The 16008-nt window shown below is 40.1% G+C and overlaps 2 protein-coding genes across 4 annotated transcripts in view; both read right to left on the minus strand.

The window, feature by feature from the left end:
• Positions 1-1926, minus strand: part of arhgap22b (Rho GTPase activating protein 22b) — a 28177-nt gene extending 26251 nt beyond the window's left edge. For both annotated transcript variants that reach the window (XM_067488838.1, XM_067488841.1), the window contains exon 1: positions 1758-1926. In XM_067488838.1, the coding sequence (XP_067344939.1) occupies positions 1758-1800 (43 nt within the window). In that variant the 5' untranslated portion in view covers positions 1801-1926. The remainder of the gene's footprint in view (positions 1-1757) is intronic.
• A 5512-nt stretch (positions 1927-7438) lies between these two features.
• On the minus strand, positions 7439-11249 carry lrrc18b (leucine rich repeat containing 18b). Of its 2 annotated transcripts, none has more exons than XM_067488217.1 (3): positions 11010-11249; positions 10397-10759; positions 7439-9121 (listed from the first exon to the last, which is right to left on the minus strand). In XM_067488217.1, exons 2-3 carry the CDS (start codon positions 10652-10654, stop codon positions 8645-8647), a joined length of 735 nt encoding a protein of 244 aa, XP_067344318.1. In that variant the 5' UTR covers positions 10655-10759; positions 11010-11249; the 3' UTR covers positions 7439-8644. The 2 variants fall into 2 exon arrangements, with proteins under 2 accessions (XP_067344318.1, XP_067344317.1); XM_067488216.1 differs by having other exon boundaries at positions 10979-11249.
• Positions 11250-16008: the final 4759 nt, after the last annotated feature.

A 16008-nucleotide genomic window follows, 5' to 3' on the forward strand; every position in this document is an offset into this window, starting at 1 on the left:
AACCTTCGAAAAAAAGTTGATTACTTACACCCCAAGGTTAAAAATCAACCATCTTGTCGTCACTCCCTGATTCTCTGTCTGCAGCCGTGTGCCTCTCTCATGAATGAGCAATAAAGTCATTGACATTACATTATTCATTTATATTCAGGGTCTCATCTACAATGTCATAAAAATGCATCGGTCTTTATTTCATGACCTGCTCTGACCCTGGTTGAATATGTACTACACAACTACATCTGTCACATACCCATGGATTCATGGGCTGCATGCAACAAATGTGAAGCTGTCACCCGTGAAGCACAAATTCATAGACGGTATGTAGAAAATGCTTCTGGTGCAGAATCAGTGAGAGATTTAATCTTTTGGATTTTCACAGTTTTAACACAGGCAACATGACTATTTATTTGCACATTCCTTGTTTAATAAACTCAAAAGAAATGCTAATGATGTTTAACCATTATGTTAAGTTTTAACAATTAGACAACCTGTTGAAATCAATTTAGTGCTGATGAATGTACAGGGAATCTGTTACTCACCAAACCAGGTCATGTCACAGATTATGGTATTAGGTTTTCAAGGACCCAAGAAAGGAGACAGCGAGAGGAGGTTTTAAACTACCGGGGTTTATTGTAGGGAATTGGAAGACAAAGAACAGATAAATCACTCCACTGGGAGGATATGAGAACACAAGCAGTAAAAAGTGAGAACTAAGCCGAAACTAAGAGTCAGAACATAAACCTAAATACCGGAGCGAGGAGAACTGAAACTGAACCGCAACTGAGCTGGGCATATGAATACACTGAACCCAGAGAGGTGTGCACATACAGGGACTGGAGGAACAGTGAAAGGATAAATAAGGATAAACTAATAATTCAACTGATTGTAAAATAGAGGCAGGTAAACAGTAACCAACAAATGACCAGACCAAACAGACGAGTACAAAAACAGGGAAGGAGCAGAACAGAGAAAAAGGAGTCCAAACAGGGAACTCGGGGGGGGGGGAAGCTGGGTCAAGGAGACAGGGGCACAGGTGAAAATAATCAGGAATGATGACAGGTAGTAGAGAGAAATGACAGACAGGATGTAGGCTGAGGGCTACAAAATAAAAGCTTGGAAAAAGAACTGAAGCTGGGGGGAAGCGGGAACAAACTGAACTCCGGGAAGAGGATTGTGGCAGGTCAATCTGTTGTGTATCCTTAATATATGCAAATACACATTTAATCCACTTCACTATCAATTTCATGCCACTCCAGCAGCGGATTTATACATCACTCCCAATTCTTAGGAACTATTAATTTCATTTTAATCACATCCAGCTGTATAATTACAGTCATGGAGATGAAGAGATGGTGCCGAGGAAGGAAAGACACACGCACACACACACAGTAGCAGCAGCAGCTGTTAGTGCTGAGTGTTGCAGTGATGAAACTAGAGATGCTGCTCGCTCCTCCTAATAGAATTCACATTGGCAGCATCAGCCACCCAGCTGTAGTAGAATCCTAATGTACGTACGAGCTTTCTTGTGTAGACAGACCTGACGCTTCATTCAGAAATGTGTGATTGTAGTAGTGGAAGGAAATTGGCTGGAGTGAAGAAAAGGTGTCATTTGTGGATGGTGTAAAATTAGAACTAATGCAATCGGCTTATATTAGTTTGAGTGCATCTCCCACACATCCTCCGATCTGGTGCCCTCACATCACTGTCCCTGTCACATATGACAAGATATGTCACTGCAGAGCAAACAAACCATGTCCTACCTCTCCTGGTCTGTCTGATCTTTGGGCTCAGCATGGCTGTCATCGCTCCTCCGGACGCTCTCCTGTCGGCATGTTCGTGTACATCCAAGCACCCCACCCTCGCCTCGCTCTCTGCCTCTCTCCTCTTCTTCTCTCCCTGACCTTCTGCAGTGCGACCGGCTGCTAGGGGGTTGGGAGAACAGGGGAGGGGAGGAGAATGAAAAGAGAAGGGGGTGGGAAATGAGGAGGAGGAACTCCCCTCCTTTTTTTTTTTTTTTTTTTTCTCTGCGCACACACGCCCAGTGTCCTGTACCCCTCCCTGTTACATTATTCATAGCGATACATCGGCCAGGGGTTATATGGAGGAGGAGGTTACCCCACTGGTCTTCCTCTGACACAGCACAGGTTGGACCAGTGTTTTAAATTATTTTCTGCAGTGATTGCTTCTTTTGTGCAGATTTGAATGTGCAAGAAGGGGAGAAATGGAGAAGGGGAGGAAACGCTCATCTGGCAGGTGTCTCCTCTTTCTGCACCTAATTAAACTGTAGAGGTCCTTAGCTCGTCTCCACCTCCTTTACCTAACGTCCCCTTTTCTTCCTTCCTTCTTCTGCTAACTGTTATTATTAGCTATTATCCAAGCCCCCTTCCCTCTTTATCTCCTCCCCCGCTTTACTGCCAATGATCATTTTTGTCTTTTCCCCTTGTGTGTGATACTACCTTCAAAGTCAAAGGTAGGAAATTCCCAGCTTGTACAGTAAGTCATAATTACATCCCCCAGTCGTTCCGGTGTCACTGCTCAGCTGAACCAGGCCAAAATAAATATGTTTCCTCTCAACAGCAAGTAACAAACAATGTTCTGTTGCCTTGAGCTACAGTAGCCTGTATCTGACAGACCCAAATGTGTAGGCGTGTGGCACAAGAGAAGAAATGTGAGTTTCAGGTACAATCAGGTATTTTAATTTTAGATTTCCCGTTGGTCTTCTTGCTTGGTTTGTTACTGGGCTCAGCTGGAGACGAGCCGCTAAAATATCACTATTAACTCAGTGATTAGTGAACACGAGGAACAAAGATCTTGATGGCTCACGATTCTGTGCATTTCGCTCATCTGATGTAGAATTTTCCTACTCTCTTTTTCGTTTCTGGGAGGCAGCGTCAGACCTGTCATTGCTGCGGCAGCTGTGTTATAGCAGCTGGGTTTTCCTCCTCCTCCAGCACACAGAAGATAATGGCCTTAAGTCCTGCACTGCAATTGAATCAGAGCTGGCCTCAAGTCAGCCACAGCTGCTCTTATTAAAGAGCAAAGAGAAGGAGAGATGCAAAGGGGGTGCAGGGATGTGTGTGTGTGTGTGCGTGTGTGTGTGTCCTCACATAACAAGCACATGCATATAGCCTACACAAGGAGCTACAGCAAAGCAGCAAATGTAGAGACAGATGTAACCCACACAAACAGAGCCAGTCAAAATGAAAGAGATATGAGGCTGACACAAGGGGTCACATGATCTTAAATTAAACAGCAAAAGAGGAGGGAGAAACGGAGAAGAAACCCGCATAAAGCAGAGTAAAGGCGGAAGGACACACACACACACACACACATGCACAAACCCACCAAGAAACCAAAGTGAGACAGAAGTAAAAAAAACCATCCAGTGCCAGTGTTTGTTTAAGCCTGAGGTTGGGTGAATTCACTCTGGCCACACTGAGCTGGGCGTGGCTCCGGGTGTTGCTTTGCACTGTTTCATCCAGACCGTTTAAGTTTGGTTCTTGGTTATTCGCAAATTGTGAACAAAAGGCAGGAAGGGTCTCCCCTTCCAGGTAACATGACCTCTTTGAAGCCACACAGTTGAAAACCACCAGAGCAGCTCTCAACCATAGCTTTTCTGTTGATGTTTAGCCAAAACCGCTTCACTGCCACGATTACTCATATATATTCAAGTTTCACAAATATTTAAGTGCTACTACTTCCAGCTGAGTTATAGACTTCTAAGATTTAAACCAGTTATTTTTAGAAGCCCTCTGAATTATATATTTGTTTTTATCATATTTTAATATATAAGGTATTTTGTTGTACAGTATTCACTAGTTGTTACCCTGTTGACATTAAGTAAAAAAATAAAAAAAACAGTTATGACAGATCAGCATACACTGGGAAAGTGATGTGAATAACACCGGTGTTTCTCGGCTCACCGAGTGTGTTTAACCCTCCTCCATCAGCGCTGAGGTCAAATAATGTCACTGGGGATCGACCACCCTCACTACGCTCACAAGTCCTCAGAATTCCCATTGTTTGGAAAACCTTATAAAATATTGATAACGCGGACAATTCGAATTTCACACTGGTGGTTTTATATTGGTGGGGATGGGCTGTGCTGAAGAGACTGGGTGGGTGGCTGCTGAAAGTGTGACTGTTGACTTAGCATTATTTATTGATCGCCACCCACGGACTGTGGTGGGCCTTCCTCGGTCCTTCACTGGCTGTAAGGCCATTAACGCTGGTGAAAAGTCCAGCTTTATTTAAGATACTATAACGCTAAAGCTGAAGTGATATGACAGTATTCACTTAGATGGTGTAAATTTATCAACTGTGATTTTTCTTCTCTCCATTACACCACACAATTTAAAAAATACTTTTAAATAAAGCCAAACTAAAAACTACATTTTAAAGAAAACTCTTTGCTTATACGTGATGCTTTGATGAGACGAAGTTTGTGTTCATTAGACTGTGTATATTAATCACTACACATGAATAAGGTCTGACAATCTCCATCTATAATAGGCACCTCATCTATCTACGTGTTGACTTGCATGTGTAGAGTCACCAATTAAACTGTCGGAGGAAAACATAAGCAGGCACACAGAGAACATGCAAACTACACACGGAGAAGAATCTACGGTCGGCCAGTGGGTTTGAACCCGAAACTTGAGGTGACAATGTCAACCACTGCAACACAAGTACCACTGACTTTGTCCTACATGCAAACTAGGAACACTGGGGAAGCTGATTAGCAAATTTTGGTCATTAAAATCCTTTCTCTCTAGTAAGTAGCAGCACAGGGACCGAAGGTCTCATCTCACATCCTCTAATTAGCAAAAAGAAATTTTAATTGGTGCTCATTAAGAGAGTAGTGTGACTGACAGCAGAGGCACCCAGCAGCCAGGTGTTATCACATGAGGTCTGTCTGTCTTTCTCTCTCTAACCCCCTCTTCTGCCCACCTTACACTGCCTCACTACTCTGTCACTGACAATTAGCACAGGGCCATGACTTCAGCAACTAATGGTTATGAGAGGAGCCGACAGCACAGCAGACTGTGGCATATGCAATATAGATTGCAGCTTTCTGCCTGTCTGACTGTGTTTCTGTCTCTCTGGCTGAGGTTTCTTAGTCGCTCATTACCAGAAAATGATACGTTTAGTTGACTTTAAGGTCACTGTCAGGAAGCCGAGGCTGTATTTCATTCAAATAAAATACAAGAGGCCGTCAAATGGGGGCTTATTGTGATACCTAATGTCATATCCAGGCTAGCTGCTGTTAGTTTCCAACCAATGAATAGTAACTCAGTCATCGTCCATCCATCCATCCATGGTCTTAACCCCTTATCCTGTTCAGGATCATAAGGGGCTCCAGTTAATCCTAAATTCATTAAGCAAGAGGCAGGGTCCACCCTGGACAAATCTTCTGTCTACAGTCCATGCAGAAAGTTTCCTGACCTTCTCACATTTTGTTATGTTAAAGCCTTATTCCAAAATGGATAAAATTATTAAATTATTTTTCTACAAGTTGCACTACAAGTTCTGCAATCAACACAGCATGATGACAATGTAAAAGATGACCACGAGAAACAAAATTCTCTGTTCTGATGAAACAAAGATTAAAATCTTTGGCCTGAATTCCAAGTGTCATGTCTAAAGGAAAGCAGGCACCGCTCAGCACCTGGCCAGTACCATCCCTACAGTACAGCATGGTGGTGGCAGCATCATGCTGTGGGGATGTTTTTCAGTGGCAGGAAGTGGAAGTGGCAGACTAGTCAGGATCGAGGGAAAAATGAATGCAGGACAATGTACAGAGACATTCTTGATGAAAACCTGTTCCAGAGCACTGTGGACCAGGGCAACGATTCATTTTCAACAGGACAACAACCCTAAGCACACAGACAAGATAACAAAAGAGTGGCAAGAGGACAACTCTGTGAATGTCCTTGAGTGGCCCAGCCAGAGCCCAGACTTGAACTCAAATGAAAATCTCTGAAGAGATCTGCAAATGGCTGTGCAGCGAAGGTCCTCATCCAACCTGATGGAGCTTGAGACGTACTGCAAAGAAGAATTCAAAGAAACTGCCCCAAAACTAAGTGTGCCAAGCTTGTAGCATCATACTCAAAAAGACCTGGGGCTAAAGGTGCTTCAACAAAGTATTAAGCAAAGGCTGTGAATATTTATGTACATGCAATTGTTTCTTTTCTCAAACAAACTACTTTCACGTTGTCATTATAGGGTATTATTTGTAGAATTTTGAGGAAAATAATGAATTTAATTTACTTTCTGGATGCACTGTAACTCCGGCCTTTAGCTCAGTTAAAATGATTTCTAATGAAATTATGTAAAGTGTTGAAAAACAAACCCACAATTGTCTCACATCTCTATAGTTCCTGTCAGCTCTACAGTGTTTTAATATCTTTAAGCTCATTCCTTTGTTTTTCTGGAATACAACTTAATGTAGGCAAACATTTGAGCTGAGATCTGTCATAAACCTGATTTCCAAGACTTTTCACTCCATAACCACCTAGTTGATGTCTGCAAAAATGACTGTGTGTATATGAGTAATTTGTGCTACTGTCAATGTGATTTTTAGTTAAACTCAGTATCTGCAAATACATGCAGCTAAATGAGACTTAAAAATGAATGCGTGTGAATGATATTGTTTGCATAGCTTGATACAAATGGACCCTTTAATACTTAATGATAGGAAATACATGGTAGAGTGACCTTTACTTGATGGAGAGTCGCAGTTTTTCTGGAGCTGCTGGTTTTATTTCTTGTAAAACAAGCCCAAGTGGTCTCTATCTCTGCCAATAAAGTCAGAGCCATGCAATCAAAATTAATCGGATTCAATTTGTGGCCACTTTGCTTTGCTTCTGCAGTAGTCCCGTTTCATTCATTCGTGCCTATGCGTGTTTGGGTGATTGACATACAGAGAATGAGTGGGGGTGGGGGGTGGGGGTGTTAAAATTGATGGAATTGCTAAAGAAAATCAGGAAAAAAAAAAGACAGCATGTGCGAATTGATTTTCAATAGCACTGACGGCGTCTGTGTGTCCAGTAGCATTGCCCAAAGAGCATTCGACTGTTCAGCCCCAGCAGCTATTTCAATAAAGATGGTTAAAACTAAGCAATTAGTAACCAAAACAAAATAAATTAAAAATTAAAAATCACAGATGCAGAATCATGTTTTGCTCCATCATTAGCCACAGATGGGGACAGATTTTTCTGTTTTTCTAAAAAGCAGAATTCATACACCTTCTGCTCTTTTTCCAACACGTTTTACTGTATCAATCCTAAGTGTCACAAAATGTCGGAGTCAATATCAGGGGGCTTAACTCCTAATAAGTCAACCTGCTGAGAGCTCATTCCAGCCGACTCAGCGCTGTTCGACTCAGCCATGTGGGAAAAACTGAACGACACGGACCTCTGAGGTTATTCTGTGTCTCCTGATTGTATTTACTGTTTCTGCGGATCTTGTGAGGACGATAAAAAAAATGGAGTGAGAGAGAAAATTCATCTTAATTTAGTAACAAGACAGAGGAGAATTGAGAACATAGGAAAAACGTGTGGTACATTTTGAGGATTTGTTTAGATGAAACTGGGGCCAGAATAGAGTCTTTCACTGGGTGAAAGTAGTAAATGACGTAATCCATGTCATTTGCTGTGAACTTAACGTTAACCTTTTTAAAATATTGCCATGGCTCCATCTTATGTTGTGTAAAAGTGGAACTTTACAAAGTGCTGCTCCAGACATACACAAACTACAATGCTGCTGTAGGCATTGGTACACACCAAGAACCTTATACTTGGGCCCTGGGCCCTGTCCAACTGGTTGAGGTGAGACGGGCTAACATGCTGATAACTGGCTAAAATAATCCTGGTAGTTCTACTTCAATAAATCAAAATAAAAAGAAAATGCAGGATTATGCCACATTTATTAATGTTCTGATCAGGATAACTCAGTTGTCCTTGTAGAAAGAACAAGGCCTTGGTCTCTATGTTGCCATTGCTGTTTTCACTCTCATGATGTCAACATTAAACTCTTGGTGCATGGACATGGCTTCTGTCTATGTTGTGGAAGTAAAGGTCACACGGTAGAAACTCTGTTGATTATCTGGGATTATGCCCGAGTCTGCCCCCTCGTGGTTAACCTATTAAATCTTTTTCATATACACAAAGTAGGGAAGGAAGTGTATTAACAGTTTAACAGGGATATGAAACAGGTTTTTACATTTGGGATAATAATAAATCAATCCGCCTGCTGCCCTGACTACCATAATATACTCTATTTACAATATATTAAAAATCATATCACTGTGCATTTTTCACAAATGTATAACTCATGATGACGTAAAACAGTTGAAATATAAAGATATTGAACCAACTCCTCATGTTCACAAGCATCAGTGGTCCTTCAGCAAAGCCCTCAATCCCTCTGATCTCCATTAAAGACAAGTCATAGAAACACATGGTCCACTGCATCATACACTTAAATATATGATGATTGTCAACATCAGTGTTAAAACCTGCTGTGACAACACGTACAGTACAAATTAAAAATTAAAGTCAAAAATGTAAAGTGTGAAATTGGTGATAAATAATGAAAACTGTCAAACAGACATTGTTTAGTTGTGAAAACCTGTGAAAAGCAGTGTCTATATCTCCCTGTTTTCATGCAACGGTAAGTTTGTTTGGCTCAGTAATTTGGGCGTTTTGCTTTTCACTGCTTCTTCCATCTTCCTCCTCTCAATTTTAACCGTATGCAGACAGTCCTTACACAGGAAGCTCTCTTTTACCAGGTAAAGCCTCTCTGTCCCTGGGAATGACTCGTGGCTTGGCATCTGCTCAATGATGATAGGATTCCTGTCCAGGTTGACCCTCTCCAGTTTGTTGAGCCTTGAGAGGCAGAAGGGGACCTGGGTGAATCGGTTGTCAGACAGGCCAAGGTTGCGGAGCTCCTTTAGCGCAGCGATCGATCGGGGAAGAGTCTCCAACTGATTGATACCCAGATTGAGCGTGTGGAGTTTCTTTAGCAGGCCAAGCTCGTCGGGGAGGCTTGTCAGACGGTTGTTACACAAGTTCAAAACGAGCAGGGTCTGCAGCCGCCCGATGACTACAGGGAGCTCCTCCAGCTACAACACACACACAAACATTTTTCAAACTTTTTCTCATTGATCTTAAGGGCTTTGACTGATCGAGTAAATATAAATCAGATCATGCAGCAGAATAGACGAGATCCTGACTTTTAAAGAGCCAATATTATGCATAGGGCTTATATATTATCTTTTTTATTTAGCTTTTTATGCAACCGCTCATCTGGTCAAGTGAGTGATGTTGTTCATCTCAGCTCCTGTGTCTTTAAAGCCCCCTGGCTCTGTTATGATTGGTCAGCTTATAGAAGTCTTATTGATGATGTTCTCAGTGATGTAACTACCCCTTTTGTACCCTATTTTTATTTTTTCTCGTCGTTTCAGCTTATCCAGTGAGTTCAGGGTCGCCATAGCGGATCATTGTCCGCATGTTAAATTGGCACAGTTTTTAAACCGGAAGCCCTTCATGACGCAACCCTCCTCAATTTCTACCGGGCTTGGACTGGCACTGCACAGCTGGGGAGGGGAATGGGCTGTTGGGGGTTCAGTGTCTTGCCCAGAAACACTTCGACATATAGCCGGGACCAGGGATCGAACCACTGACCCTGTGGTCTTTGGAAAACTGCTTTAGCCGTCCATAACCTCTTTTGTACCTTATCTGATTTTTTTTTTTTTACATATGCAATGAATCAATGGACAGCAGACTATTTGCTACATCAATGATACTTGCTGCCTCTATGTTACTAATATTAACATGTAACATACTAAAATGCCAAAATACCTTAAGCTATAAAACTGTTCATCTATATAGGTAAAATATTATGGTATAAACTATGCAAAAGATGTTAACAGATAACAATAAAATGAACGTAAAATTACAATGACCATATTTGTACATTATATTATCCCAGTAGCAGACACAGAAAAGCTACTTTTGTAGCCGTAATGAATCAGTGGATCAGGGGGACAGTTACTGAGGAAGTTAACCATGTTGACACTGAACTTTACAGAAGTGTACAGTGTATATTACACTAGATCACCAACAGCATAATATGGCTTCTTTAACATTTGTATATTTCTTAATAGCATCTTTAGAAAACAATTCACAATTGTTCAAACTCTTTGTTTTGCAAACTCACCACCTCAGAGGAATATAATAAATAATTGTGAATATCTTTTACCAGCTGTGTGAACATTGCCAGAATTCTCTTTTAATTATAATCAACACTGGGCTTTAAGCAGAGGAGTCTTAACCAAACGCATGGGGTGTTACACATACACTAAAGCCTCCTTTTGTCAAATTCCTGTCATACTCACATAGTTGCTGTGCAGATCCAAAACAGTGATGCTGGTGAACTGATCAATAAAATCTGGGATCTTTCTGATCAGGTTCCTGCTCAGGTCCAACTCGTCCATGGCACACAGCTTCTGGATGCACTTTGGCACCGTAGTGATCTCCTTAAAACTGAGGTCCAGCCGCCGTATGCCATCCAGTGACAGCTCTATACAACTCTGAGCCATTTTCAGGCTGATCGTCTTCGTTTTCGGCTGTTTGGGTTTCTTTCCCTTGGCCATGCTGCTGCAGGGAGACGCACTACAGTCGACAGTTGTGAGGACTGTAGTTAACAGTGGAGCTGGCCCGAAGGATTATGTTGCCGAACACAGTCCAGCCGGCTGTAACTGTAGACAAAGTTCAGGTTCACCTTTCTCTTGAGATAAAATATGCATAACATCATCACCCATTGTTCCATGAAGAAACTTTGCAGAGACTTAAGTCTATTTAAAATGTGGATTGCACAGCACCGTCTTGAAACAACATCAACAACAGCGGAGAGTCAAAATGAAAACAAGAGCTTTACTGCTAACCTAGATTGAGAATCATCAATATCTTAAACTTACTTTTAGTGATAAAGAAATTTCTTTTCCTCACCACTAGAATCTGCTTCTTCTGGATCCAGTGCACTGAATACCAGGATACAGACGACCGGAAATAAGACTCCACGCACTTTTATAGCTTCAGAACCACTTGACTTGATCTCTTTTCTCTTTCTCTCCGAATTACACTCACATCAAACTGCTACCGAATAGAGTTGTCGGTAAAAAAAAAAAAAAGCAGCTGTTAAACAAGAGAAATGACGACATGTTGTGCAGCCTGCACTTGTGGCCCGGACTAACCTGAGTGAACGTTCCATTTGTTTATATTTGTTTCCCAGGCAACCGTTGCTTGGTCTGTTTGCCTCATGGCCAGTGGTGATCCCAGTGTTCAGTAAAACACACAGGCACATGGCACAAGAACTTACAGTAATACATCAGTAATTTATCGTACACTTGTCCAAATTTATTGGCATCTAAATTCCATATCTTAGCTGTCATAACGTGACACAGCTTTCATCAGTTTACCACAGGAAAAGTATTGTGTGAGTCAGCTGATTATGTGCAGGCTGCTAGCTAAGCTAACAAGTCGCCTGTTGTTGTCTCCAGCAACGCTGGACACATTAGGCTGCTCTGCTAACTTAGTCAGCTAACAAGTTAACTAATGTTAAATGTCCAAGTGAAGGAAAGAAACAATGTGGTTCCAGTCGGAGTTTTGTTACTAAACCGTCTCTTCACCACAATTACAGCCTCACTAGCAGCATGTAGCTAACCCAAAACGATAACTCCTCTTCATTTTCCGCGGGTTTTCCCTGTTTCCTTACACATGTGTTTTTTTTTTTTTACACTACTTGCTACGGACTGACATTTTACAGACTGTCCTTAAATATGCTGGGTGTCTTTCAAAATGACTGGCACAGTTCCACGATTTCTGGGAAAACGTATAAAACAAAATATAGTTCCACTCCAGATATTGTAACCCAACTCCACCCATAACTTTACACTGCATTCAATCATGGTCAGTCATAGTTATAGACTGTTAAAGTGGAAGTGGACCGAAGCTTGTTGGTAGAGCAGCTGTCCGTCAACTGCAGGGGTTGTTGGTTCGATTCCCTGTTTCTCCTGGTGACATGACAACAAAGGCTAAAGTTGCTCCTGCTACTCACTCACAGTATAAGTCGGTTTTATTAACTTGCAAATTAAATGCTTATTGATTATAACTGATAAATAGAGGGACTGTCTTCTTTCTTTGGTTCCCTCCCTCTCTCTCTCACACACACACACAACCATATTCATTTTAGATTATTAATTAAAAATATGTTTCACTGAAAAGAGGATGTTTTACAAATAGCGAAGAATTTTTAGTCAATTTTGTGTTTTTTGTTTTGTTTTGTTTTGTTTTGTGTGTATATGAACCAACACTTTACTCTCATCTGTAGTGGAACTATAATCAGATTGTTGATGATGCTTGTTGATGACGTGATACAAAACTCTCAGGTTGTAGATTCGTATAAACATTTGAGTTTTCCTTTTTCAGTTTGAAAAAGGAAGAAAATGAATTAAGAAAGTGTTGGAAAATGGTTTTCATAAAACAGAAACACAAATTGAACAAAAGTGTATACACAAACATTTTTTTTTACATTTACAAAAACTGTTGTCAGTTGTAAATATACTGTATCACATAGAGTAGTGCAAACAGAATAATCTGATACTTTTAATATGTTTTTTAATATACTTTTAATATATTTTTATATATTTTAATATATCACTTTTACTTGATATAAATGGCAAAAAGTAACTCCTTCCTCCCAGCAGGTGGTGATGTCTCTCTACAGCTCCCAGTCAGATGTTTCAGATCTCACTGGAGGGTAAAAACATTTTGTTAAATTCCATTATCTGAACTAAACAAACAAATTCACAGTAATGTTTTTAAATTGAATAAATGTAAGTTCTGGGACTTGGGACCGTTGTCAGTGCCAACTTTTTATTTATTTATTTTTTTCTTAAGCTATAGAATATTATCTCTGTTGATAAGGCTGAGTAGATTTTAAAACTTGCAACTCTAGTTTACTTCAACTTTAAATTCTAAAAGGGACTGCAATACCTTTTGGAAAACATAACAGTGTTTCTCATAATTAGAGTTTTAAAGTGTTATATGCATGTAAACACACATTGGCAGCAAATCTAATGATCCCACAGAAAGAAGAAAAATAGTTTGGGTTAGAGGTTAGAATCAACTGTGCTTGTCAGAGCAGAAGCAGCCATGGTATTGTTGACTGTGGACAAAAAAACCCACAAAATGCCACAATTTTAACAACTATAAACAATCCATTTTTATTTCTTTCATTGCTGCCTTTGTCTCAGACCTCACAATTATTTTTAGTTTAATATATTTGTCCTAAAACAAGCAACAGTGTCACGTGGTGTATTAGTCCTCAGCAGTGTCAAATACAGGTCAGGAGATATGCAGGTCACACTGGAGGAAATGAGGGAAGTACTACACATAGCAGTTCAGATTACATCAAATGATTAGAAATGTGAGCACAGTGTCTGTGTGTGTGTGTGTGTGTGTGAGAGAGAGAGAGAGAGAGAGGGGGAGAGAGAGAGGGAACCAAAGAAAGAAGACAGTCCCTGTATTTATCAGTTATAGTCAATAAGCATTTAATATGTGTTTTGTTTAATTTAGCTGCAAAGTAAATTTAGTTTTTTACTGTAAGTAAGGCTTTGATTTGTGCATAATTAATGACATAGTAAAACACAAACACACAATTGCAATATTATAACATATGCTTTCATACAATTAGTTAAGTCCTCAGAGCCCACGACATCGTTTGTATGGGCTGGTAAAGTTTCTTTATTTTCTCATTAGTAGCGTCTTTGTAAACCTGTAAAAATGTAAGTTAGTGGCAAAGATACAAATATATAATGACAGTAATATCACAGATAATGAAAGAGCAAACACCCTTTCTTTCAGCCAATCATTTCCTTCCTTTCTTTCATGTGAAAGAGCTCATCAGAGCTCATGAAAAAAAACATTTCTACTGGTCACCATCCATTCACCTGAACCATTTCGTCCAAATCTTGTTAATTCATGGGGCGACTGTGGCGCAGGAAGGTAGAGCGGCCGTCCACCAATGCCGCAGTTGTTGGTTCAATCCCTAGATCCACCTCAAGTGTCCTTGAGTAAGACATTGAACCCCAACTTGGTTGCTCCCAGTGAGCAGCTACCCCCTGTGTGTGTGTGTGTGATTGTGATTGTGAGTGTGAATGGGTGAATAAGAAGCAGGGTAAAGTGCTTTGACTGCCAATAGGTAGAAAAGCACTGGTGCAGACCATTTAATTCATAAGAAAACATGCATAGTGAATGTTTCCATCTCAGATTTGTTTGTTAATTCAGGTTATTTTACCAACTACATGTACAGTTTTTATCCTTTTATAGATTCACTAATTACTCTGCATGTTTGAGGTTTTTGACTATGGTGATTCCTTGAAATACAATAAAAGCTACTGTAAACACAATACCGTTACTAAGGCTAAAGATGCTTTATCGGGACATGTCAGCTGTAAATTGAATGTCTGTCTGTAAATTGAAAAATACATTTTCCTTAATTGTTATATTAGGAACAACAGTATACTTAATTCGTAATCCACAATTTAGACCAGAATGCTTAACACACTTGCTTTAATCCAAAATACACAAAAATAAATAAATAAATAAAAAGATGACATGGAGGTAAATTGTCACTGTTTTGTCATTTTCTCACTTGCCTTTAAAAGAGCTTTGTAAGGACATTTTTGGTTTAGAAGCGGGAAGCAGTTCCATAAACTGTAAAATAAAATTAGTGTCACAGAATCGCACAACAGCAAGAAATAAATTCTGTGTTAATGTACTGCATGTAACCGAGTGGATTGTGTGAAGATAATAAGTTTCACGTATTTATTTTGAAGCCAAAAGGATGTAGCTCTGTTTAACTTTGAATCAGACCCATGGAACAAATACACAGAGTGTAATTGTTGCTTGAATCTTCCTACCCAGCAATACATTGTATACATTGTCTTCTTTATGAACTATTGTTTACACGTTCTGCTTCAAAACCAGAGTAAAGATGCTTGTGTGCAGAGATGAGTGATAGCTTGCTGGACATGTTTAAGAAAGCTGGCACCGCGGGGGCAGAGGCGCTCATGTGTTTATCTAAGCTTGGAATGAATGTGGCTTTTCTTTCCTCTAATGTATCTGTTGTGTTGTCTTTGCGAAAGGGCTGGAAGTTAAAGGAACTCCTTTCCTTTCTATAAAGGTTTGTCCATGTTTTGTTGAGGGAAGCTTAACATGTACGTGACAAAACATTCACAGGGCCTTAGAGAAAGTGGGTAAGTCAATCATTTGTGTGGTAGTTGTTTGCATAATGACTAAGTCAGGATTAGTTTATTGGCACTGTCCACACACGAATCTCTTTGACTGTGTCAAATCCTACATTAAAAACATAATGATCTGCCCCTATGAGCTGTACTAATCATTTTCACTAGTTTCTTTATTATTATTATTATTATTATTATTATTATTATTATTATTATTATTATTATACTTTTTTGGGGGGTTACCAATGAAAGACCAAACCTTACTCAGTTATTAGAAACTGAAGAACTGAATCATTTCTGTTGCGACACAGTGTTTTTGCTGACTCTGTACCTTCAAAGTTCGTTGTGTTTGTTGGTGTGTTCATCCGTGCATAACTCCTTTTCCCCAAAGTCTCCACCCTCAGATAAAAATCACACCAGTGTGATCTATCTCTAATTTCACTGTTTATCAACTCAGGAAAAGCTACTGTAGCTTCTGCTGTAATCCCCCTTAAAGTGAGCAATAACAGCAAATGTGTGAGAGGGATCTGACAAAGTCTCATTCCCAGTCTGTGTCAGATTTAAAGCAGCATGTCTTGCAGTATTTCTGATGTTTTACCATAGCTGTCACCTCTGTGTGACCATAGAAACTATGCAGAGGTGTCGGTCAGTCAGTGGATGTTCTAACAGTCTGAATACTGCAGAGCTTTAGACGGGAAAGG

This window comes from Channa argus, chromosome 20 (genome assembly GCF_033026475.1).
Source record: "Channa argus isolate prfri chromosome 20, Channa argus male v1.0, whole genome shotgun sequence".
Lineage (NCBI taxonomy): Eukaryota > Metazoa > Chordata > Actinopteri > Anabantiformes > Channidae > Channa > Channa argus.